This window comes from Diadema antillarum, unplaced genomic scaffold (assembly GCF_040938485.1).
Source record: "Diadema antillarum isolate AM-2024a unplaced genomic scaffold, OU_Dant_1.0 scf00000075, whole genome shotgun sequence".
NCBI classification, from domain to species: domain Eukaryota; kingdom Metazoa; phylum Echinodermata; class Echinoidea; order Diadematoida; family Diadematidae; genus Diadema; species Diadema antillarum.
This window is the reverse complement of record NW_027270964.1, coordinates 4203139-4228157: the sequence shown is the minus strand read 5'-3', so window position 1 is coordinate 4228157 and position 25019 is coordinate 4203139. Positions and strand designations below refer to the sequence as shown.

The 25019-nt window shown below is 38.5% G+C and overlaps 1 protein-coding gene across 1 annotated transcript in view; it reads right to left on the bottom strand.

Moving 5' to 3' along the window:
* The window catches only part of LOC139717455 (doublesex- and mab-3-related transcription factor A2-like), a 36236-nt gene extending 12386 nt beyond the window's left edge, over positions 1-23850 (bottom strand). Inside the window, exon 1 of the mRNA XM_071628961.1 lies at positions 22967-23850. Within this exon, the coding sequence (XP_071485062.1) occupies positions 22967-23450 (484 nt within the window). The 5' untranslated portion in view covers positions 23451-23850. The remainder of the gene's footprint in view (positions 1-22966) is intronic.
* Positions 23851-25019: the final 1169 nt, after the last annotated feature.

Sequence of the window (25019 nt, the reverse complement as noted above, 5' to 3'; positions counted from 1 at the left end):
CGCGAGTTGAAAATATTCGGTATTCGTGTTAGATGCTGAACAATGGAGAACAACATATAGCTGAGAAGACAAGGTGAGGAGTCCCTACCGGCATGCATCACTTGTAAAGCTTATGAGTTGATGTTTGCTCATAAACACAACGAGGCATCTATGTGGGAATTGGTGGCAAGATCCTGCGGATAAGTGGGTATCACCGGCGGTCAGACGTGTTGAATACCGGCAAAGGCGTGCCGCACCACGGCAGGGCAGGCAGCTGCTGCTCCACCGAGGCATTGTCAAATTTGCACCCCAGAGCTCCGGGTGGCTTTCCGCACAGCGAGCCGGCCCGCCTGCCCGCACAGCACGATCGCTCTACTAACACGGAATTCCCGAACTAGACCGGAAATCGGAGATTTTATGAAGACATTTGAATGGATGTTGTTCAGATTTCGGAACTGGTTCTTTTGAAGAGCTCTGCTCTCAGAAATTTTAGAATCTGTACATTGATTCCCAACAAGGGTTATTTTCAAATGGCGTGAAAACGACACCCTTTGAACGGATACGTGACTGGTGGCGACCTAGTACCACAGAAATAGAAAAAAATAGGCTGTTTGGGAAGGATCGACATAATGGCTGATTTGCACAATCTAGGTTAGAAGATAACAAATAGCCAAATGAAGCACACTGACTGAAAGATTGAGCAATCCAGATAAACAGAAAGCTGTGGTACAGATATTGACTTACCATCCGTTACGTGAGGCAGGGTCTATAAGAAATTGCATTTCAAGGATCTGTTTTGTTTTCTCTTAGTAAACCATCATAACATGGTTTATTTATTTATCTATTTATTTATCTATTTATTTATCTATCTATTTATCCATTTATCTATCTATCTATTGTCAGCTCCGGTTTGTGTTGTTGAATATTCGGCTGCTTTTACCGTGGTTACCGTTGAACTCGTTCAGCGTTTCGAATAAGCGTTATCACTCTAGAGCTCTTAATGCTTAGACAATTTTTAGTCAATGCATAAACGCTTTCAACGACGTGACATTCGTTCCAGATTGACATTTGCAAAATGTATTTCTTTGAGGAATTTTCTTTCGTGCACAGTGGAACCATTCGAACTCACAAAACAGGAAAAATGAAAGCCTAGTTCTATATTAGCAAAAAATAGCGAGCTCATATTATTATCTACTTCTTATCAAACCATTTCCAATGTTATCTCAGACGACAATCACATTGGTGCAACAATATTGGTGATACGCGGTAGATTCGAGATCATAATTTCCTGTGAGATAACTGTATAGATGTTCAAAGTTGTCTTCATGATGAAAAGTGATCGTTACAGGAGGAAAGAGAATCTATGAAAAAGAGGCTCTCTATATCTCTTATAGGAAATTCGACTAACAATAGAATCGAGTCAAAGAGACATTCATATCGTGCAAGACGTCCTATTTCGAAAGGATACCCTTCATTTTTATTATGTTTAGAGGGGGATTTGATCCTGATATCATGTTGCTTTGTATATGAAAATATGGAAATAAAAAAGTAGATCAGTGAAAATTTCGGGAAAACAAACAAAAAAAGTTTTGAAAAAGTTTAGAAAGCAAGAGAAATGATTATTGGCAACTCCGTGTGACATAGATGTTGAGCTCCCCATTCTGTTTGTACACAAAAGGTCACAAAATTTTCATTTTTCTCACTAGCAAAAATAAAGGTCTTCAGATCTGTTTTTGGTATTTAAGATATATTTTTGCATGTCCTTCCTAGTTGATGAATTCTGTCTCTGCCAAAATATTTGAGAAAAATGAAAATGAGTGAAATTCTGAGTGCAAAACAAATGGAGAGCTGCTCAACGCACATACGTCACACAGAGTTGTTACTTTTTTTTTACTCTCTAAACTTAATCATCAGTTCATAACTCTATCATGTATGTCTGATATGTTATTATATATCATAATTGTTCACTTATCTTCTTCTCTGATTTCTCTGTTTTCATGTAACAAAGCAACTTTGTAATCATGATGGACTTTCTCTTTAAGATAGAAAGTTTGGTATTCTTTCGTGAATTTAAGCAAGAAAATTTTTGACAAGGAGTAAAAATGAGAGATAAGAAAGCCTACACACAACTACATACCAGTTTGATATGGAAATTAAGCCAATATGCATAATCGTAACAATGGGCAGAAGTGATGCGTTGAGTTAATTAACACCATGACAATTTTGTCCCGATCTGATGGAGAACCATATTAAGTGCAAGAAACTTGGTACGTCATGAATATTCATTCCTCCTGTCTGTCACCTCCCTTGTCCGCTCCATCACGTGACCAACCTTGCCAAACACCAGCGATGCTCATAATGCCTTAATCTATTTATCACAATAATTGCCTCAGATTGACATATCCCCGTGGCCGGGGGCAGAAAACAGGGCAAATTACTCATTTTCACTTATTGATTGGCGGTGTACTCCGAGTAAGATAATCTAATCAAAGTGACGGTCCACTCATTGTCTGTTGCCTTTTACACGGATGGTGGCATTGTCTTCGTGTGGGCTTCGTCACCGATACAAAGGACTCACCAGTCCTCGGTCGACACCAGCCTTCCAACTTGTCACTATATGGAACCCCCACTCTCTCTCATTCTATGTACTACTATATATATCTCTCTCTACATGTAATATATATATGTGTGTATATACAATATACATATACATATATATAAATATATATAAATATATAAATGTGTGTGTGTGTGTGTTTGTGTGTGTGCACTTATAGTTGTCCATAGTTCGTTTTATCTCTCAAACAAACGCAAGCAGATAATTAGGTCTGTCAAAAGGACTATTTTGCTGCAGTGAATATTGATTTCATTCGAATGGTTTAAGGTTATTTATGAGATAGGGCTCCGTGCTTTGCAGGAAACGTAAATGCACATGCTTATATCATTTCACCATTCGTTTGTTTGTTTGTTTGTTTGTTTGTTTGTGTGTTGGTTGGTTTGTTTGTTTGTTTGTTTTTGATTCCCTTTATTTGCCACAGAATACACTAAAAAACTTCTTTTCCATGATTCTATTCACGATGTGAAGAGCGCACGTCATGCAGAATGCAGTGTGTAATGTAATATATGGTAGGTATTTAGAGAAAGTGTTTTACCGAGTGTCCATACAGCAAACTTGGGGTTCGTAGGAATAGCTTGAAATCGTAACAGAACGTTAAACTTTTTTTAACGCTTTGCGTCTCACGTACGATAAATAGCATTGATTGAAAGGGGCCATGGCGGGTGGACTATAGGGAGGTTTGATGTGCTGCCATGACATCGAAAGGGAAAAGCAGTGTGAAGTTCGCATTTACTTTCAATTCACTAAAAGCAATGATTTATACGAGGATGAGGCGCCAAACGTCAGTGTCATCTTATTAGAGTATAAACTACAAGATCGGCATTCAATCTTGAAGTTGGAGGAGAAAGGGAAGACGAGGAAGGTGACATTGGATAATGGATTTCGCCCTTGAACGAACAGTCGCTTTCAAGCACTCTTGTGTAATTCAGAAATGAACAAGCTGAGTTTTAGGTGGGAGGTTCCCGAGTGACCAAAGCCGAGAGTACGTCGTGGAGAGAGATTTGTGAACAGTTAATCCTGCTCCTCATTGGTTTGTGGTCACTTGTCTCCGTGAGATAAACCTATTACAGGTCGTGCTTCAAGTTCATGGGTGAGGAAGTGTGAAGTGAAATTTAATAGCTGAGAAGACATTAAATATCAAGGGCCTGATAATAAGACTACCGATGACAGGCAAGTTGAGATTCAAAGGATGAGAATCCATTTGATGCGGCCACTCTCACCTTGGTGTTATGATCCTTGTTATCCAACAAACCATCACAAATTCAATACAAGTTATTTCTCTCTCTCTACCCCCATAAATGACAAATATAGCTAACGTGTAAAAGGCAGCTCAAGTGGACAGCTTAATTTGTTGCATTTAGTTTATGAAAAGGAAATAGAGTCTCGTCCGAGGATCTCCCACCGTGGCTTGATAAATGGATCACTTTCTTAGCCCGAGCAGAGAAAGGCGTCGTCGTAAGCCCAAGGTGCGAGGTGTTAACCACTCACAGCGGATGGCGGCCGGCTTACAACGCATTTGAGTCTGCGGCGCCATCCACAAGGGAGCAGCTCTTTCCATCTACCGCCTCTTTCTCGGCTTCAAATCAGACGACCAGCCCTCCATGGTCTTAGGCAGTCTTGGTGTTAATGCAAAACCCACACAGGGGAGCTGTGAAACTATTAAGGCGATCACAACCTTTTCGCATGAACACCCAATGGGAACGGAGAAATACACACAAACGAATTGCTGGTTACCGACATCAAGATCTTTTTTAATTTGGGTACGCTTACGTTCTCTTTCTTATTGCTGTTTTTAAAGAAAATTAGAATTCTCCATGGATGTTGTTTCTGAGTTTTTATGATGTATTTCAATAAGTTGTCAATCCAAGCAGATGAAATACGTTTTAGTAAGGGCTTTAAGATTTGGTTCGGTAGACACGGTGGCAGGTGCCTTGTTCATCGCCTCAACAAGACTTGAGCAGGTGAGAGGATGGTTAGGAGACAAGTCTTATTTTATGCCGCCAAAAGGGAGTTAAGTCCTGAAATAAACACCCTATATTGCGGCAGGAAGACGAGGGATGTTGGTCTGTGGACTGTTATCATCAAAAGATTCGATTCTTTGCTCATTTGATCTCATCTCATCATTTCCATGACATAATTATGCTATAAGTGTGTTTGTTATAAGTTGAGAGATGCTTAATCTATCGATGTAAAACATAAATTTCTATATTAGCGTGGGTGTATACATGTCGTAACTATCTGGTAAGACGTAATTATTTCTTCTATAAACTTCCAAAAACTTCTTCCAATATTTTCCCTACCCATCGTAGTTTTCACTGGAGTCTGTTTCATTAATAATAAAATATCATTTGTTAATCTAAAGAGTTCATCGCTGCTTGACCGTTCGCACCCCACTAAATATATCTCTCGTCAGTCTCTGTCTGTATATCTCTCTATATATCTATCTATCGATCTATCTATCTGCCTGTTCGTCTGTCAGTCTGTCTATTTCTTGTTCTCCTATGCCTTCCTTCTCCCTTTCTCTGATCGCGTTTTCATAACCCAAAATCAACACAGTCTACAACTATCATTGTCATGTTTGCATATCGTATCTGATAAGGGCATTTTTGTAGGCTTACATCAAAAAGGTTATTTTGTATCTCGTCAAAAAAATTGTTGAGAACGTGATACACATAGCGTAAGTTCCAGAATGTTTTCTGTGTTTTTATATGTAATGATATAAGGCATCACAGCGAGTATTTGCTTTCGTTTCTGCCCTTAATCTCTCCCCGCGAACGCACGGGGCAATTCTCTGGGGCAGTGAAATTGATACAGAATGAATAAATATCAGTCTCCTCATTAAACAGTTAACTAGCATCCCTACGATGAGATGTACAGAGTCACGGCCCATTAGCTCCTACGCCTCGCTACTTGTTTCGTAACATGGCGCTTGTTGTTAGCTTGCCTTTTTGAGGTCCTACTTAGCAACCACGCTGCGATGTCCTTAGATTCGGGTCAAATACTGCCCGTGTTTACCCCAAGCCCTCACTTCTTTGACAGCAATGCCTCCGTGTAGAGGTTCATGACCTTTGCTAGTTCTGTATCCATATCTGTTCACAACATGGTCTCTTCAGAGCTACAAATTCCATACAAATGTAGGACTTCGAAATGCCAATGAATTCCACGGACACAAGCTTATTTAGATAACTCCCTAAAGTAACTCACTAAATATGATTTTTGTAAAGGCTGTCCAAGCCACCATTATTTTGAGGGGGAAAACAGAATTCCATTGAAGAATTCTGTTTGTCACAAAATTGACCGTAGCATTAACATTCGATTAAGTTCTTATCAGTTGCTTCAAGTTGGCTCACATCCGTTAATGATTTAGGTAAATATTGTAATGTAATTATACGATCTGTAAGATTTAACGTCACACAAACCTTTCAAACCTGGCAGAGAGTAAACGAAGTTCCTTAATTAGAAAAAAAGGGGCGGGACTGTTACTGCTGGTTGTGTGAAATCTTCTTAAACTACGGCACGCTCTCAACGTTAAATACAAAAAAAAAAAAAAGTGTTATGAACTGATTTGTCCTCGTTAGGTCACTTAATCCCAGGAAAAGACAGCGCCACATTTGGCTTCAACATGTGTGCAGTCAGAGTTCCTTGGAGGTGTGTAACTCGAGAGTTTACAAAAGTTTGATCCAGATCTTGGCCGACTCACTAACCTTCGGGCGCTACCACCTGAACCTAACGTCGACAGTAAGCTATGTGATAACAGAGGTAACAGTCACACCATCACGCTATAGTCATTCGTAAATATACAGACAGCTCCTCTCGCGAATACTTTCGCCTGGAACTGATTAGACATCAGATAAATCAACCAGTAATGATATAGTCAATAAGTGAAGAAAATTAGCAGACAATACGCATTTTAGAACTGATTTATATTTTTTATAATGTCAGTTTATAATGGCATTCAGAGAACTGGTTGGATTTGGTGGTCATAGTGAACATATCCCCTCTCTTTTTATATAAGATACGGGGTTACCTGTAAAGTGTGCGTTAATGCAACCCCGATTTTTATTTCTTTTGCAATATATGTAGAATATCATAAGAAAATAAAAAACAAAGAAACAAGGGGATATAATATGGGGAAGCAATATATATAAATTTGATCGATTTATTGAGATTTTAACAAGCGTTATTCCAAACATCAATGGCTGTCCGAAGATTGGAATGACTTTCATTGTTTCTCATTTATTACTGACTACATCTTACATGAAGCGTCCACTGGTTCTTTTCAGTCGAGACTGATTGTTTGCGCCAAAACATGAGTAGGGGGAGATCTGCTACATTCACATCGGGGCAATAACCTAAAGGTTACCTGTCGCTCCAAGACCGACGACAACAGCGACAAAGGATTTCGACGATACCGGGCCGAGCACATTCCGAGTTGCCAACTCTTCAAGGACCATCATTGAGCTTCCCTCAAATTTCCGTTCTCCCTCATAGCACGCACAGCAAGAGGTCATTTACAACGAGAAACATTTAAATGTCAAAAATGACAGATCAATCATTTAAAGACATCTTTACTCGGAACAAACTAAGATTAATTCATCGTCATCTGCAAAAACCCCTTGGGATTCACTTCAAAGACCACAATAGGGAATGTTGTTGTTATATTTGAGAAAGAGATTAATACGTGTTTTGCTATGAAAGAGCTTTCATTTGTTTTGTATCATGTATTCTGTATGAATACATGTGTCACATGTACAATGTTAATGAGTGATGAAACCCTAGCTCACGTTACTTTTCTAAAGAAAACTTGCGTCATGTTTCTTTGCAGCAACAGATTTTCGAACTCTAACATGCTCGTTGCTGACATGCCCGCAATCAATTCATCATTCCGTTCTATGTATTCTAGCTCTCCTCATATCTCATCGAGATATCAATCGTAAATTCTTTTGAAGCATGGATATCAAATGTCAACATTTGCAAATTTGGAGTCTCGAACACAAACTATCTACCTCTGACTGACAAGCGACTGAAAAAAAAAAAGAATTACAATTCTAGAAACATCGCCATCATAAAGACGTGTTGCAGCTAGGGCTCGACATTACCGGTGGCCCGCGGTGGCCCGGGGCCACTAGAAATTGATGCCGGGCCACTTTTTTTTTTCAAAAAGGCTATCTTTCGGTGGTCCGATCTGGCACTTATGATTCCAAATAGATTGTTATGTTTCCGTTTATTTCGGGCCACCAAAATTTAAAATCTAAACATATTAGTGGCCCGAACGGGTCATCAGAAGAAGAAAAAACAGTGTCGAGCCCTCTGTGAACATCCCTCCGTGCTAAATATGCTCTCTTGGGTCATTTATTTTATTGTTACAAGAGATATACCATCTCACAGCCATACAAGGTAGGCTTTTGAAAACAAGGAAAGATGCGTGGAGAAAACTACTTCGGAGCGGAGCTGGGAGTGTGGGAATGCACAGAAGACTTCGATACTGCGCGTTGCCCATTGTCCCTCGTCCACAGATAGTTGGAGAAAGTCAACTTCTACGGTGACATTGCTACATTCAGGCGAGAACTGGCTATTGAGTGCACATTGGTAACAACGGTGACATTATTTTCTTTTTAAAAAAGAGCTTTATATCATGATCATTATTTTGGGTCGTCAGCAGACGTTGATTACCGTGGCAAGAGATGAATTAAGTTTGTTTTACTTCTGTCAGTCAAAATGGTAGCTATAGATACTGAAAACAATGTAATCCCTGCGTTTACCTCATCGCACATTGAACAAAACGGTACATACAAGTGAGTTTACTTACATTCCCTCTTCGTGCTTCCATTTGAAAATTTAAAAAAGAGAAACACTGATTAAAGAAAATAAAGAGTCATTATTCAATTTGGAATGATAAAAGAAAAAAAAATACGTTCATGAATATCGGACTATCAGGAGGTCGCGTCATTTCCTTGCGAAGAGACAGATTCCATAATGAAAAAAAAACCCATCCATTTCAGCGCAATAATTGTTAATGTATCGTTATATTAATAGCATAAATGTAGTACTGCCTATTTTGCATGTAAACACTAAACAATCTTTAATGATAGTTTATCCTATCCAGTTTTAGAGTCCACTCACAGCTTAGAATCGACTGGAATTCTGCACCATATTTTGCACAGTAAGCCATGTATGAAGTATAATATTCTATGTATAACATAGGATGTTAAGTCATTGAACTACACAAGAGGATAGTAATAATCTGACTATTCTGTTCTGTGGATGGAACTTCAACGGTGTATATTTACACCCTCCCCCCGCATGTAATAAGGAGTGAAAAAAATAATTATTAATCCAACTTACATACCACGAGTCGAGGAGGGTAATAATGTAATAGACCATACCAACGAATTATGTTTAAATGATCGGATGTGAAGACGAAGAGCAACAAGTTTTGGAGAAAAAGAAAGAAAAAGTATGTTTTACATTCACTCAGCTCAAGGATTAATAAATGAAACCCCCTTCGACGAACTGGTAGATTTTAATAAATTTTTCACTTTAAAAAAAAATGTAAAGTTTGTGATTGCTATACAGACGCTCATTTGATTATGCATGATGTTTTTATCAGGTCAGGAAAAAAAATATAGCGCTTCGAGCAGTTTTCTCAAAGAACTGCACAAATCATTCCTTTACGACCAATGGTTATTTCCATCAGTATACTACCATCATTAGGCTCATTTCATGAAATCACCTTTATTCGGAACAATTGAGGTTTCTTACTTGGGCTAACAAGCCATCCAAAGTACACCTGGCAAAACTTTCCATGTAGGATCTGGGTGTTGATGTTTTGTTCTTTTTTTCCCGTCTTTGGCTTCTTTTCACCCTGCTAATCCACCAATTGGAAGGCTGCAGCGAGACGTAAACAATTAGCTTATAAAGAAAGTAGCCGGGAACAGCGAGCAAAAAGGGCTGTGAATACACAGTTCCGTATCCGTTGTCGGAGTGTTTTCTTGGTCTCGGAAACGGGCTACGAAACATCAAGCGCGCCGCCTCCACCAGTACGGGACGTGGTGGGCTCCCTCACGTGCGAGCCGCCCAGCCGGCTCGGCGTGGCGGGAGGAGGACGGGAGGAGGAAGGCCCCCACAAAATAGCTGTGGGGCAGACTCACGTTAAATCACAGTTGTAATTGAATGTCTTGTCGGGTCTTTCACGGGTAATGCGCTCACGCTTCAGCGGAGAATCTAAACGTAAATTAATAACAATTTCCTACGCCTTCTTTCGAAAACAGCCCAACTTGGTCGCGGTCCCACAAACCTGCCAAAGTTCAGCTGCACTTTTGTTGTACCTCCTCGACGGGAGCCTAAGGGCTAACACTTTGCACCAAAAAACACTTGAACGGTGCCCTTACTTAAAAGGGGGATAACACGGTGAGAGGCTAAGGAGACAACCTTACCAGGAGAGAGAGAAAAAAAAAAAAAAACCTTGAGAAGTTGATACGATAAGGTAAGGTGGGCGAAAGTACAGAACTTAAAAACGAAAAAGTACATTTCACCTGCAATTTGGGTCCCTTCTCGAATCTTTGCCCCCGGATCAGTTGACACCTTTTGTTGGCGTTTGATGTCGCTGATATTTCCGAACTAAGGATGCAGTAAAGCATGAAGGAAGTTTACGCCAATATTACTCGCTTTGCCTTTTGCCTTCACTCGCAAAATCATACAGTGCACCCGAAAAAAAAAATCAATTCATATTCCTCGCAAGAAAACGGCGGGGGACAAAAGACTATATAGAAAAAAGTGCAATGGAAGAGGTCGTGCTAGGGAGGTAGACAGCTGGCCACAGTAACAATCTATCGCAATCTAACCAATATGGCGCAATGCATGAAAACTTACCCTTTGATAGCATGTTGGTTAAAATATCTACAACTATGCTCATTCAGAAGAGAAAGTAACAGCTCACTCATAATATTCGAGTGCGACTGGTATAAAAACTACGGAGTAGTTTTTGGAACACCTGTGCCATGGAGCCGACAGAATGCCGTTAGCAATGCCTTGGGTAAAACACTGGGAGAAGGAAATGATAGACATACTTTGATTATCTACCTAAGATAAGATAGGCTAAGTCACGGCATTGCTAATCTTACTTTTCAGGTTCTATCAAATGATAAGATAATTTAGTTTCAACGTTCTTTGCTATTAAAAAAAAAACCCCTGATTGTGTTCTTTTACACCTCTGAATACTAAAGCCTACTTATTGCAATATTTATCAGTTCTCTTAGTGCTTACACCGGAGCCTTTCAGATATTATTAATGATTCCAGGCATGCAGTCTAGAATTATGATTTTGTATCAAATCACATAAAACAGGCACCATTAAATTCTATGTCTCCCTAGACTTTCACAACTCTCAATCGACCAAACATTTCCTTCGGACCTCATAGTGTTTTACGACGGCCGTATTATACAAAGGACGTCAGTCGCGGAGCTCCTTATAGCCGGCGATCCCGCAGAAATGCGGACTTCGTGCTAAAGATTGCAGTCACACGGGAGGTGCGTACTGCACGGTGTTTGAAAAGCAGCGAGCCTCTAGAGGATGTGGCGCCCCGCTTTGTGATGAAAAGGGGTTCAGCCACCCCCCTTGGTAGGCACATCTATACACCAACCCAAGAGTTATTAATGGGCTTCAAATACTGTTTCTCTTTCCATGCAGTGACAGTAGGAGATTGTTTGACCACTAGAATGGAAGAGTTAATCGTGTCTGTGCCTATCGCTGAACACAAACAATCAGCGATACTTTTACGCTGATATTATATACTTCGTGGTAAATGTTGGTGGTTTATTGCTGAATTCTTCATATTCACAGGCTATGATGGCAGGTGAAGTGACGTTTGACGTACCAGCCAATGATTCAGACATGGCTACAAATTATATACGCGTAGGACCTATATAGCAATGAGCACCATTGGTAAAATGAAATACCCGGATCTTGTCTCTGGTGATATCTAATTCTCGAGGACATGCTCGCATTCCATCAAGCGATTAAGCTTGTGAAATTAAGGTGATTAAGATGAGTATTTTCCGTGGGTTGTTTAGAGCAATTTGTAAAGAAGAATCATAGCTTTTCTTTAAGCAGACAGTATAGGTTCCGACGAGATTGTCTGAGTTTAGACCACACTTGATGGCTCCTGCACCCTTTCATGCAATCGCCTTCTTGGTGTTCCTTTGACCGCTGAATCGGAGATTTAGTTCTGACACTTTTGTATAGAGATACAATAGATTTTCGCGAGTCTTTCAAGGCTATGCAATCCCATGAAAAAATCAAAGCCGAAAAGAATACTGGAGAATGATTTTCTTTTTGTTTCTAATTACGAGAAAAGTCGAAAACATTCTACATCTATTCAGAATGCAATTTGGAGAGTGAATTAGAAACTTGAGGCGTGCGGTAAACCCATAATTTCATTTGTTCGAGGTAAGATTGCATGTTCAAATAGAATTTGTGCTGCAATGGTACGATGAATCAAGAAGCGCATTAAATGGGAGATTGCCATTTATATAAATGCGATAAAGCCATACAACAGAGGTTTTTGAAAGTATTACTTCATCAAGGGTTTCATATTCTCACGCCACATTGAAAGAGACAATTGGAATAATGCAAGAATTTTGTACAATCGATTCTCAGGCTTCATGTCGTCACAATAAAGGAAAATTCGCCGCCAAAAGAGAGTACTTGGTTAGTCCCAACCCTCACGAGGCAAGCGATAGGTTGATATCGTCAACACTCAATGATGCTATAATCGAGAAATGACAGGAGCTAGCCGAGTCTCGAGTGAGTTGTATAATGTTAATACCCATAACACATGGGTTTCATTAGTAACGAGGAGGGGCTCTCTCTAACCCTCCAAGGAATCATGCTTGACTCAGGGGAGAAAGAAAAAAACAACAGTTTGCATTGATGCGAAAAAAATATTGACCAAAATGCCTATTCCCTGTTCCCTTAATGTCTCATTTTCAGCGAAGTATTCAGATCTTATAAAATATATAACAAATTTCGAGCTGCGAACATCGGAAGAGTAAATGCACTTTTCACAAGAGGCCTGTTCGGCAAGAGAACCGCTGTTTAATGGGTGCATGAGTTTCTGCATGGCGGCAGAGTTCGGCAAAAGTACAGTAGTCTGAGTGGTATGGCTTAAGTGTTGCTCCGTAGACACAATGCGTACAAAGAACCAAGGGGAACTGAGATTTTGACAACTTCATTTTGGTGAAAACTTTTGAAGTGTCTTGAGTAAAAGAAAAAAAGATATTTTTGCGTCATCATTTACATACAGTGTATACGATGTTACGAAGAAAGTGCGCCGTATCCCACAGGATTTAAAAACTGTATAGCCTAATGTGAGACAAAGCTACGTTTAAAACTGCGAGTGTCTGTACATATTAAGTAAAATGATAAAAAGTTCGACAGGGCTGCCCTATGATATAATCACAGTGGTGTAAAACTTTAATTAAAGTAGGCCTACACCGCAATTTAAATCTAGCCATTTTGACAACCATTAGATAACAGTCATAAGGATGGCTAGAATTTATAGTCTACTGTCAATGATTTAGATAACAAATTCATACATCACACATAACATAAGTCATCGAGTAAGACCTATAAGAATAAACTATTTTTTTTTAGATTAAACAGATGCAAATCAAACTGATACCCCATGTCCTTTGCATATGCGTTATCATCACACTTTTTTTATTTGACATCCTTTCATGGCATTATTAGTTATTTCTATAGCAATCCTTACATGGCATTGTGTAGCTCAATTTTTCTTTATACACCTGTTTCTCATAGTTATCTTTATTTCGTCAACCAAACAAAAATTTGTCACACTAAATGTAGATTTTTCTTTCGCAAGTCAATTATAGAAACTCATTTAGAATGAATTTCATTGACTAATGCAGCATCCCACCAGTTACCAGCGATGAGAAACGCGATCCTTGATAAAGCCGTCTATTGATTCGTTCACGGGATGACACTGAAAGCCGCCAAATAGCGATACGTATTCTTGTCGCGACGAGGTGGACAAATGCCTCATCTTCCGATTTTACAACGACCCCCTGAAGACGGCCGTCATTTAGGAATCATTTTAGACGGTTCATCTAGCAACTTTCTATTCATCAAGTGCTCGTTCACATATTATAGCTCTCTTTCGACACTGATGAACAGGAGAAACAGCAACATCGATTTTTTAGAAGGGATTTTTTTTTTCATTTTTATAATTTTTCTTGTTTTGTTATAAAGTGACTGGACGTTGAAAGTAAATTGACACTATTTGTTCATCAAAGCAGTAAGCAAAGAACGAGGTGACACCGTCAGCTGGTAGGGATTTTTTTGGTGCCTTTTTTTTTCTATTTACATGCGACATTTAATAAAAGGGTCTCAGATTATAATTGCATTTCTACTGCTAATTCATGTCAGAAAATTCCTCGTGAGTACTAACACATATTATGAATACAATAGAACAAGGCTTAGTTTGTTTGTTTGCAGTCAATGGTTACGGTCTCATCAGTGACTTATTTCTACACAAATTCCTAATTTTGAGACACTATGAGCTTGACGGTGAGAGAAGGTCTAAGTAAACTTATATGTATAATTGCTTATTGGAAACTGTTAAAAGGCAAGAGACTATTGTAGAGGTATGCAGAGCGGTCCATAAATAATCCAATATTACTAGACAGCTGCAGTCAATTATACATCAGGTAATAAAAAACAAATCGATTCCATCTCAAATCTTTTAGCGTTAAACAATGACAATAAGAGCAGTACCTTAACGTCAAAAAAAAGGTCAAAAACGTATTCATTATTACAAGTCCTCACGTCGTTTCATCCATACTCCAAGCATTATTGTAGCTCAAGAAACGAGGAGATCAATAGCATCCTTTGCTTCCTTGATTCATATGACTTCCTGAGATGATATCCCGGCATTGTATAGACTATGGCGCGTGTTTTGACGTATTTTGTGGAGGGAAATGAATATATGCCGAGGTCGAAGGTCATGGATTGTCGCCGATGATAGGCCTGGATTGACTGTCACTATTTATTTGCACTGTGACAGTTATCTTCTGTGCGGTCATTTATCTAACCTCCTTCACCTCTCACAACTTCCATCGACTTTTACGATTCTCGTTTTTTCCTCTCCCTATGCTTTGAGCTGCTTGCTGGACATGAAATATCTGGGCGTCATCTTTTTTTTCCCGGCAATTCGACAATCTTATCAAAAGCAAATGGACGCCTACTCACGTTTGACTTTTATCATAAAGGTATTAAAAACTGACATTTCCTTCAGACGGGCGCAGATGACTTTAACAGTTGCTGTTGGAACTAGCGTTTGAATGTGGTCATTATACCAAGTTTGCCTAGTACCTCCTTGATTATACTCAGGTGACATGTCTTCCATGCAGGAAACTTTAAATGTTGTCTTAAAATATATCAAATCTGTGTTGTCTCCATCGAATGTCACGTGTCATTATAATTTCTCCAGAGTTTGCGAGATATGCTTGCATACAAGTGTGAAAATATACAATTATCGATTAAACAACAATTACGAGTAGCGGTCTTATACATGATCAGGAGGGGGAGCTGAAAACTATTTCTTTATTCGCTAGTGATGCTTTCGTTCTTTATTTTGATTGAACACACAGGTGACACAAGATATGGACTGTCGTACAAAATCATTGATAATTAATATGACGGTCGATATCTCGTGTCTGTTATTCATGCCTTGATTATCATTCATCAGCAGTTTGTCGGGTTTTAAGTGACATTTTATAAGCAGCTTCAACTTGGCTGCAAGTAAAACAAAACGGTGTAGTCACAACCCCTGCTAGTAAATACTGCAGTACAATAGTGTAGTATTCAGTCCAATCAACACCTCCCTATATCCAGTCCTGCCTATACGGTTCAAGCAAGGAAGCCCAGCTAGAGCATGTAATACTATTATCTACTGTGGTATTCACCCTTCATGATTTAAAGTGATTAGCCAAGTCATAATGGCGTCCACTGCATCTTTTTGACAGACAGCCGTGGCAGCATCTGCTGAGGAAACTTGACTTCTATGCGCAACAATAAAGCCAGAGCACAGGGGATCCTTGCGGTAGGCTTCAGGCAACTCGCTGTTCACCAAACCGCTCGACTTCCGACCACTAAATCACAACAGAGTTATTATGGCCGTTTCAGACCTCACCCAACTTGCAGCCATCATTTCATCGGCTTTCTTTCGGTGTGGACTGAGAAGGACAAGGTATATAGGAGGGGAGGATGTTTTGGCCAAACGAGGCGCGATTAATCGCTTGCAGACATGCGTGCTGGCTTTGACCGTCTCTCTCTTTCTCTCGCGAATCACAGATTTTTCCTTCAGCCTTAACCTCTTGCAGCAAGAGGTCAAAGGCGCTGATATGATGGTGATTTAGGATTGGGAGGGATGAAGATGGATTAATGTGGGTGAGGAAGATGAGTGATTGGCGCGCCTCTGGAGACAAGAGGCAGTCTACGATCATTTGGAGACCGACTTTGAGGTAGCTGATAGGATATGACACTGTATCATCAATCCGACGTCATAGATGTCGTGAAATTCTCATCAATATTTTCTTCGTCATATTATGATATCTAAGCTTATCATTACAGCTGTACGTCTTCATTCATGTATGGATGACAGTACATGTTCACTGTACTGCATGATTATAGGAAATGATTCCATCAGACTTCGTGAATTAGATATGGCTCTACTCTTTCTTTCATGTGTAGAAGGGTTATAAGTATAATGTAACGACAGTGTACATGAGAAACATTCACTCTAGACCTATTCACTGTTGACAGAATGAAAGACTACAGCATAATTAAAACCTACAGAAGGTAAGTTCTCTATTAAACTTCGAAGAATTGAGTGTAAGAATCTTCCGAGGACATTTCATTGCGTCACATGTTACAGTACATGTTTGAAGAACTCAGTGGACAGCAAGAATGGAGAATTAGTGGGCGCTATCTTTGTTTTTTTTTTTCCTTTTCTTTATTTTGTATGTACTATGTACATTATATGGAGCAATTATTGAATATTGAACATTGAATTCTGTTTGTTCCTTGCTTTAATGTGTGTGTGCCTATCTACAAAGAGATTTAAAATAATGCGTAAGGGATTGATTTTGACGTCATTTGTACCCTTTATCTAATTTTATGGGACATGTTGTTTACTCGAGCAATGCATGCTATAAGGAGTAATACAAAGCACTTTAGCTCTACATAAGATGATAAGATATAAATCGAGCTTCTTTCTGTTGGCTTCGATTTTTTTTTAATCAACGTGCACATTATGTCTTATCGGAGAAATGATAAACATATTTGAGAATCTTTGCGACAATTCTAATGAACATTTATTTAGAGATCATCTAAGCACGCTGAAGGTTTACTTTGATTTTTTCTCTAACATGTCTAACTTGAATTGCCGTTCAAATTGAACGTGATTAAAGGTATGCTAAGATGGGACTCAAGATACAAATCATGTTGAATGACAAAATCTTCGTTCGTATGTTCTCACCCTACTCATTTTAATCTTTCTAACCCGTTAGAACTTTAAAGGAGCCTATAAACGTCTGTTCTATTCCGATGAACGAATTGTACACTGAAGTTTGTCAAGCTTTAAAACTTTGTTGAAGGCGTCCAAAATTGTCAAAAATAGACCAGTTGTCGATAAGTTAGTTAACTTGGGATACTCTCAAATTTAGAGACAGTGTTGCAACCCAACAATAATACTACAACCCTTATTGTAGGACTATCCGGACAAAATAGAATATCGTGTGTGACAACGTTTTACATTGCGCTATACCCATGGCTGACATTTTGAAGACTATGTGGTATATCCAACAACAACAACAACAAAACCCAGCCACATCTTTGGTTAAAAAAATAATTGTCAAAGTCAAATCATTTTTGTTTATAATGAGCATGACGTATAACAAGTAACTAAAAAAATAAAGGGTGAGATATACTACCAGTACTTACAACTGGCATACACGACATCGTCATACATGTCGATATAAAATGTACAGAAAGAAAAGGAATTATTATTTTTCTTATGTTATGTGTCACATCAATTAATTTCTGTATTTTTTCTGTCTTGCATGTACACAAATCATCATAACATAAACATGATTGACCTGCATTAGACACATGGCTTTGAAAGACGATCTTACTCGTAACAGATATATGCAAGAACATAATATTGTTACAAAATAACAAAATAGCAAAAGAGCTAAGAAATAACGCTAAATTCGACAAGTGTGCTCAAAATGTAATTGAGATTTGAATGTTAGGACTTACTCGACACACTATGAACAATGAAAAGCATTGGGCTTCTCTGTGACGTCCTGTACCCCAGTAGGGCCCTGTATAAATTTGTGCTGCGTGTGTCAGTATTTTTTTTCTGATTTGTTTTTAGTACCATTTCTAGTTTAAAAGGAAAGTGTTTAGAGACACCCTCTCCTTCGATCTTTCTAGTAGAATTGATTGCAGTGCAGATTTCTTTTTTTCATATTGATAAAATTGAAACTTATCAAAAGAAAAAAAAGAGCTACTTTCCAACAACTTCGTTGTTTAAAGACAGGAATGACACATTAAGAGAAAAGAAAATTGGGGGTCAAAATGAAATTTACCAAACGAGTTGTGAGCATTTCTGCCGATCTGTGTTTGCCTAGTCAATAAAATCTGTGTCCATATACCATACAAGGGTTGCGGGAGCTTTCTTTTTCAAATTATATTGGTACGGATGTACGTACTGTATATTTCACCTAAAAATGAAATTCATCGAATATACATTGCTGTAAATGATTAATCTATCGACATTGCATTGAAACGCAACTGTTTGTGGGGGTCATATTGTTGGAAAATCGGTGAACAGATAGATAGGTAAAATAGTTATGCCAATGACGTTTGCAAGAGTTTAGGATTGAAAGTACAATATCGACATTTTGACTTTTTTTTTTATTCACGTTCCATATTCCACATTTCGTACAAATTTTATATTCCATTTGATTTGAAGCAGAAATGTTTTTCTCACAATGGTCAGTTTTAACCAATAATGCACAAATGTATAAGGACATATAATTAACGTGTAATATGAGGAACCCACTAAAAAGCAAAGCTTGTAGGATGTGGGTTCCAAAAATATAACATAGGGTTTTAGTACAGTATATCAAAGTCAGAAGTGACGTAACATGCAAAATTCAAAATATCGAGAATATTACAATGTTTACGGGATGTACAAAGTATAGTATATAATGTTTTATGATTAACTTACGGTATAAATGCTTAAAAAAGTAGCAAGTTAATCAAACTGGTGAGGTCATCCGAGCGAGGCATCATTTAAGTATATGCAAAAAAAAAATTAAGCGATTACGGCAAAATAATTACACATAGGATTTTAGAAAATTGGCTTTGAGATTTTTCTTAAAGGAGCTTAAAGAACTTGAGTGCAACCGAACCGAATCTAACTCATTCCAGAAAGAAGGGCCGGTAGATGTAATTGTCTTAAGGGCTAAAACTGTACGAACAGGGGAAAAATGATAGGATTCACTGTGTCTTGTAGGGTAAGCATGAATATCACTGTTTTTCACAAACAGAAATTGTACTAGGAAGGTCACCAGTATTCAACTTATACATGAAAATTCCAACATAATATAAATACAAATCAGAAATTTTTAACAATTTACTTGAAACAAACAATTCATCCGTATGATCAAAAAAATGTGCTCGATTTATAATCCGCAAGGCCTTTTTCTGAACCAAAAATAACGACTTCTAAGAATACAAACAATCAGTCGACGATTCGATATTAATTGCATACTATTCGGGGTCAGGGAGAAATAAATCATCACATATCATCTGAAGTGGCTACAATTATAACATTCTATATGTATCCTTAGAACACTCGCACATCATATAGATCATCAACGGAGAGAATGATCATGAACAAGAGAACGCATGTCCTCAATAAGAAGTTTGTCCCAGAAAAAGAAATAGAACAGCAAAAAGTTTGATTAATCTGACTGAAATTAAAATTTCTGTTACCATTTTTGTGTCGGCAATTCAAATCGCATCGTGTTGAGGGAGGTATATCTCACTAGAACTTTCCTTGTTTACACTGACACAGCATTGGAGAAATATGACTTAGATTACGAATATTATGTTTATATTCAGTTATAATTAAGTTTAGATTAAGATTATTATAATATGTCAAGACACGTCTTCTCATATACAGGGGAAATCAATGTTTATGGAAATCAATGAATTTTCTGCATGCATTTTTTTCTATTCGAGTGATAGATAAACAACTTAAAAGGAGTACGACTCAGGAGGGAAGGTCACGTGACAGCCATCCATACTTTGAAAAGAACTCTGAAGATGTCTTATGTTTTACTGCCAATCTGACACTGATTTGATTTCTGTCATATTTCTTTTTCTTTTTTTAAAGCTTATATACATATCCTTTTTCCACTGCCACTTTCTCAGGCCACTATCATTTCAAGCACACGCTTATATACGATATGTGGTCTGAAACATATTTCTCCTTATAAACATTCCCTTTTATCTGGCGTCGTTTATCATCGTTGATAATAGATTTGTAAGTTATGTTTGCACTGTATGTTCTCTCGTCCGTAGTGTTGAAAAATATTATGGATATGTTATTTTGTATTGAAAATGTTTAGAAAATAGTATTCATGATATTATTTTGAATCGAAATGATGCAAAATGCAGAAATAAAACGAAACAAACAAACAAACAAACAAAAATACTTGCTTCTTCGCGGGCAAATTCTCCACGCAATACAATATCTCGTCCATAGTTTTGGCATTTGTATTCAAATACCCAACTCATCTCCCATGTTGTAAAACTATTCTTCATTCTGTGGTTATAAAGTTATTGCTATTGTGTGTGTCGTCATGCTTTCTCTGTAAGTATATAGATGGAAACGATTGTACGTTCGATTCGGTGATATAGATGAAATAGAGCCGTATACAAATATAAACAATACAGTGGCACAATAATATAATAATGATAATAGAGAGACTCTTATAAAGCGCTCATTCTACCTAAAAAGATATAATACTTGCCAAACTAACTTGCGTCTATTTGATGGCCCCTACAATTTAACGCATAGAAGAATGGGTAGCTGACACTGATCCATCCTGTCGTCTTGTGATGAGGTATAAACAAACAACAATAGCTGCATCTTAGCAGGAAAGTGGGAATATCTTAGTGAGTAAGATGAAATGGTCCACGATGCACCTCGAATTATTCTTTGGAGTTAAGACATGTGGATACCAACATTACTGCAAGCGAGTTCAAGAATGTGCAGCATAAGCAAGTTAATGAAATAATTCTAAACTTTCAGAAAATTGTTTCACTGGCTAGAATATTAGGCTTTCTGGCTCATTTTCAATTATAGATTTTCTGTAGGCCTAATTGGCACATCATATATAATCATCAAAATATAACCATGCCTTGGTGTACACCGAAAAAGGAGCGCGTGCAGCGCCAGTTGAGTCGTTGGGACATTGCTACGCGTTTGGCAAACTGGTCAATCAGCCCGAGGTATTTCCGGTCAATGGTCAAGACTTTGCAGCATATGGGAGTAAAGAGCAGAAACTCGCGACCAACACAGTGGATATATGCTCAGATGAGCGAGTAAAATACGCTATATTGACCGCTACGCTTCACAGGTAATTGCCTAATCTTCGAGCTGGTTTAGAATTTTATGAAGTGCTGGTGGAGTAACAGGTCTGGGAGAGATTTTCAAAACCTTCTGGTCGGATTTCACAGATTTTCTCCGCCTTTCTCTAAGAGACTATGGCAAATTAATTCAGTCATGCGACAAAATTTCATTCCGCTCGAGACTTTTAGCCCAGCATATTAAATCGATTAACCCCGCCTTCAAGACTTCCCACCTATAGCGCTCTCAAACGCACAGACAGCTTTTATGGATGCGTCAGCAGAGTCGAATTAATATCGTTAGCTTGATAATCACATAAAATATCATAGAGGATTTAAACGAGCACGTATCACCAACTGTGCGACAACAGTTCTTTATTTGACTAGGATTGGTCGGTCACGCCTACTTGACAACTGTCTCTGCGAATATAGCAACTGGAGTCTCAAGTCATAGTTGTTTACATCTTGTTTAAGTTAAATATTGATTTTTGGGAAAAAAATATATATATCACATAATCATATCCCCTTTTCATATTCTCTTTTAGCTTATTGTAATTACATCTCCCTTCGCCCCAGAATAGGTCACCAGATCGATGACGCATTCCAATTGCTGTCTAGATTATTATCATTATAGCCTTATAATCGTGAGCATGTTTTCTCAATCTTCATAGAGAAAGATGGAATTCTGCTCGAAGGAAGAAAGGGGATGTTCATGATTAATTGTAACTCGTATCCTGTCATTAAGTACACTGCTGAAACAAATCGTGGCTTCGGAATGTTACTGTTTTACACTTCGTATTTCTCTGCTAAGTGTCTATTTATGAATAGTTTCAACGTTCTTTTGCCGAGGTCTTAGAATATTGTTATTACGATAAGTATTGTATGATACAATGCGTCACAAAGACATTGCTTCTGTCACAATTCAATTCTAATTTCCTGCGCTATTAGAAAAAGGTGAACGATATCAGCAGTTTAACACAACTAACGGCTACGGCTAAGACATGAACTGCTTCAAATGAAGTTACGCATGGCGGCATTGAAAGGGGGCAAGAGAAAAAAATCAAGATGTGATATTTACTGTTAGTATCAATACAAAAACTGCATCGGAATGATATGTAAATACGAAAAATCTCAAACAAAAGGGAAACAAACGCCCATAATGATGACAAATATCAACAAGACAAGACAATGACAAAATAAAGCCCTAATAATTCACGTTTGTTGAATGACTGATGAGTCCTGGATATCCCAAAGGCTCCACTTACTAATCATACTAAGTGGCGCTAATTCCCTTGTATAATTCACGGTCATGAGAACAAATTGTGACCTTCAAACACTGAAGCTTTTCATTACTGTATCAGCATACGTTTATAAGAGCAACATATTTTATATTTCACGATTTGTGCTTATAAATTACGATAATATATACACTTATAGGGTAACCTGTTATTTACATTTTTATTCTTAATCTGCCAAAGAACATAACTATTTCCACCGGTTTTGCTACAAGACGAGCCTTCTAGAACTGAAGTCTGTTGGGAAATTCAGTGTGATTTACTGTATGGGGTAATCAGTCTGAGCTAAAATTGGAAATGATCTTAGCCGCAGAAACTGCCAAAAAGAACGAGAGAATAAATTGCGTACCTGAGACCTCAGGCTGGTTTCTGTAGGGATCGAATCCCTTGTGGGTTTGCACTGCAATTCCATTCATAGCGTAGATGGCTCCATCGGTGGTTTCGTAGTATAGTCCTAATTCCTTGGCCTCGTTCTCCTCCTGAGCTTGTTGCCTCCTCAGAGCTACTTGGGCTGCCATCACCCGCTGCCTCTCCGCTATCAGGGTACACTTGGCGCAGATACAGTCCCGCCACCGACAGTACCGCTTGTGGCCCTTCAAAGCGGAGACCACACCGTGGTTTCGGCACCGGGCGCACTTCGGTGTACGTGGGTAGGGCTTCTCGGCGCGCAGCAGCAGTCCCGAGGCTTGCGGTGGCGGCATTCCGGGTTGGTGCATGTGAGCAGGTCGGTGGATGTGATGTCCGGACTGCAGCTGGGGCGGGACTACAGGCATGTCACTGGTCGTAGATGTGTTCGGCTGAGAATGAGGATCTACCGCACCGCCAAGATTCATGGCACGAGCACAAATAAACGACAAAATCACCTAAAAACTCCGTTTTTCCTCACAAACAACTACAATTCAGAAAGATGGCAGAGACATAACGCTGTTTAAGTACGGTTAAGTGTCGATGTATTGAACTAAAATCCAGTATTTGTCGTGAGATCAACTCGAAATGGATGATAACAAATGTCATAAAGAAAAGTCCAAAATATGCTAAGCAAAATATATCAGCGAGTCTCTCAACACACTGACGCAGTCTTTCTTGTCAACAAGGAGTCGTTCGCTGCGAGAAATTGCCCGCTTTACAGATTTTCCGCCGTCAGGTAAAATGGCATAGCTTAATAATGATCCATCCAAGGAAAGAAAAAAAGAGATCTCCACCGCAACTTTGTCGCACATGCTTTTCAACAAGAGCTTGTGTCACCGTTTCTTGGCGGCCAGCTTAGTACAAAACACCTTCTTCCATTCATCAGCCTGTGGCCCCGTGCGAATGCAGCCACAGCGCGGAGCGACGGCTTTGTAACGCGTCTTTTGATTGGTCGGACCACACGCTGGGCGGCGGACTGGTAGGCATTGAAGTCTCGTGACGTCACGCGTTTTTGTCGCGCATTATTAGGATGTAGGCAAAAGTCACTGATTATCGCATTCACGTCGTCAAAAACGACAGATAAGTTGGAGATATTTTCTCTCTCGACATTTGTGAGTTAAGTCCAATTTATTTTTTGTTACAATATTGTTTGCATTCACAATTTGATCCCATAAAAAGTGTCTTCACGATAAATCTGCTTTCTTTTGTTTAAGAAAAAAATAGAAATAAAAAACGCTCTTTTATACAGCAATTTCTTTTTCGTGTTACGAAGACTGTGTTAATAGAGACAGAAAACAACAACAAACCAACACTTTGAGTAATGTAACTTGCTTGGTTTTTCAGCTGTTAAAGGCATCTTTCATTATTTTAATATATTCATATACCCATGATGTATGTATAGGGCATATATAATATGTGTAAATGAAATGTCACCTCGATTTTCATAATTGGAGTTGTGTTTATTGTTTCTATTCCTCTGTTACAAATACCTAGGCTATTATACGATGAGTTTTGTCTCGTCGTGATAGCTTGCATTGTGTGTGTGTGTGGGGGGGGGGGGTTACTTATTGCTGTAAATCTTGACATGACAACAGAATGCGAGTTATGTATACGTGTGTCTTGTATTTTTTGAAATTATGTACGCACACATTCATGCATAGTTATTAGACCACCGCTACCTTCCATTTTATAGAATTGTGTTATACGTCTTGATTATCTTGTGTTGACTATTTCAACATTCCATCTTTCGCATATAGATATAAAGAAGAAGTTGATATATAATTTAGGCCTATTATACATAACTGTCAACAGTACCTCAGTTGCATTTGATTTACGGAATATAAACAGTGACTTTTTTTTTTATATCTCGGGGCTTTTCAATTGTATTTAAGCGTACACTTAGAGTCTTCCTTCTTTTCATAAGAAAATGTATGATAATCTACACAGAGAGAGAGAGAGAGAGAGAGAGAGAGAGAGAGAGAGAACAGACGTGG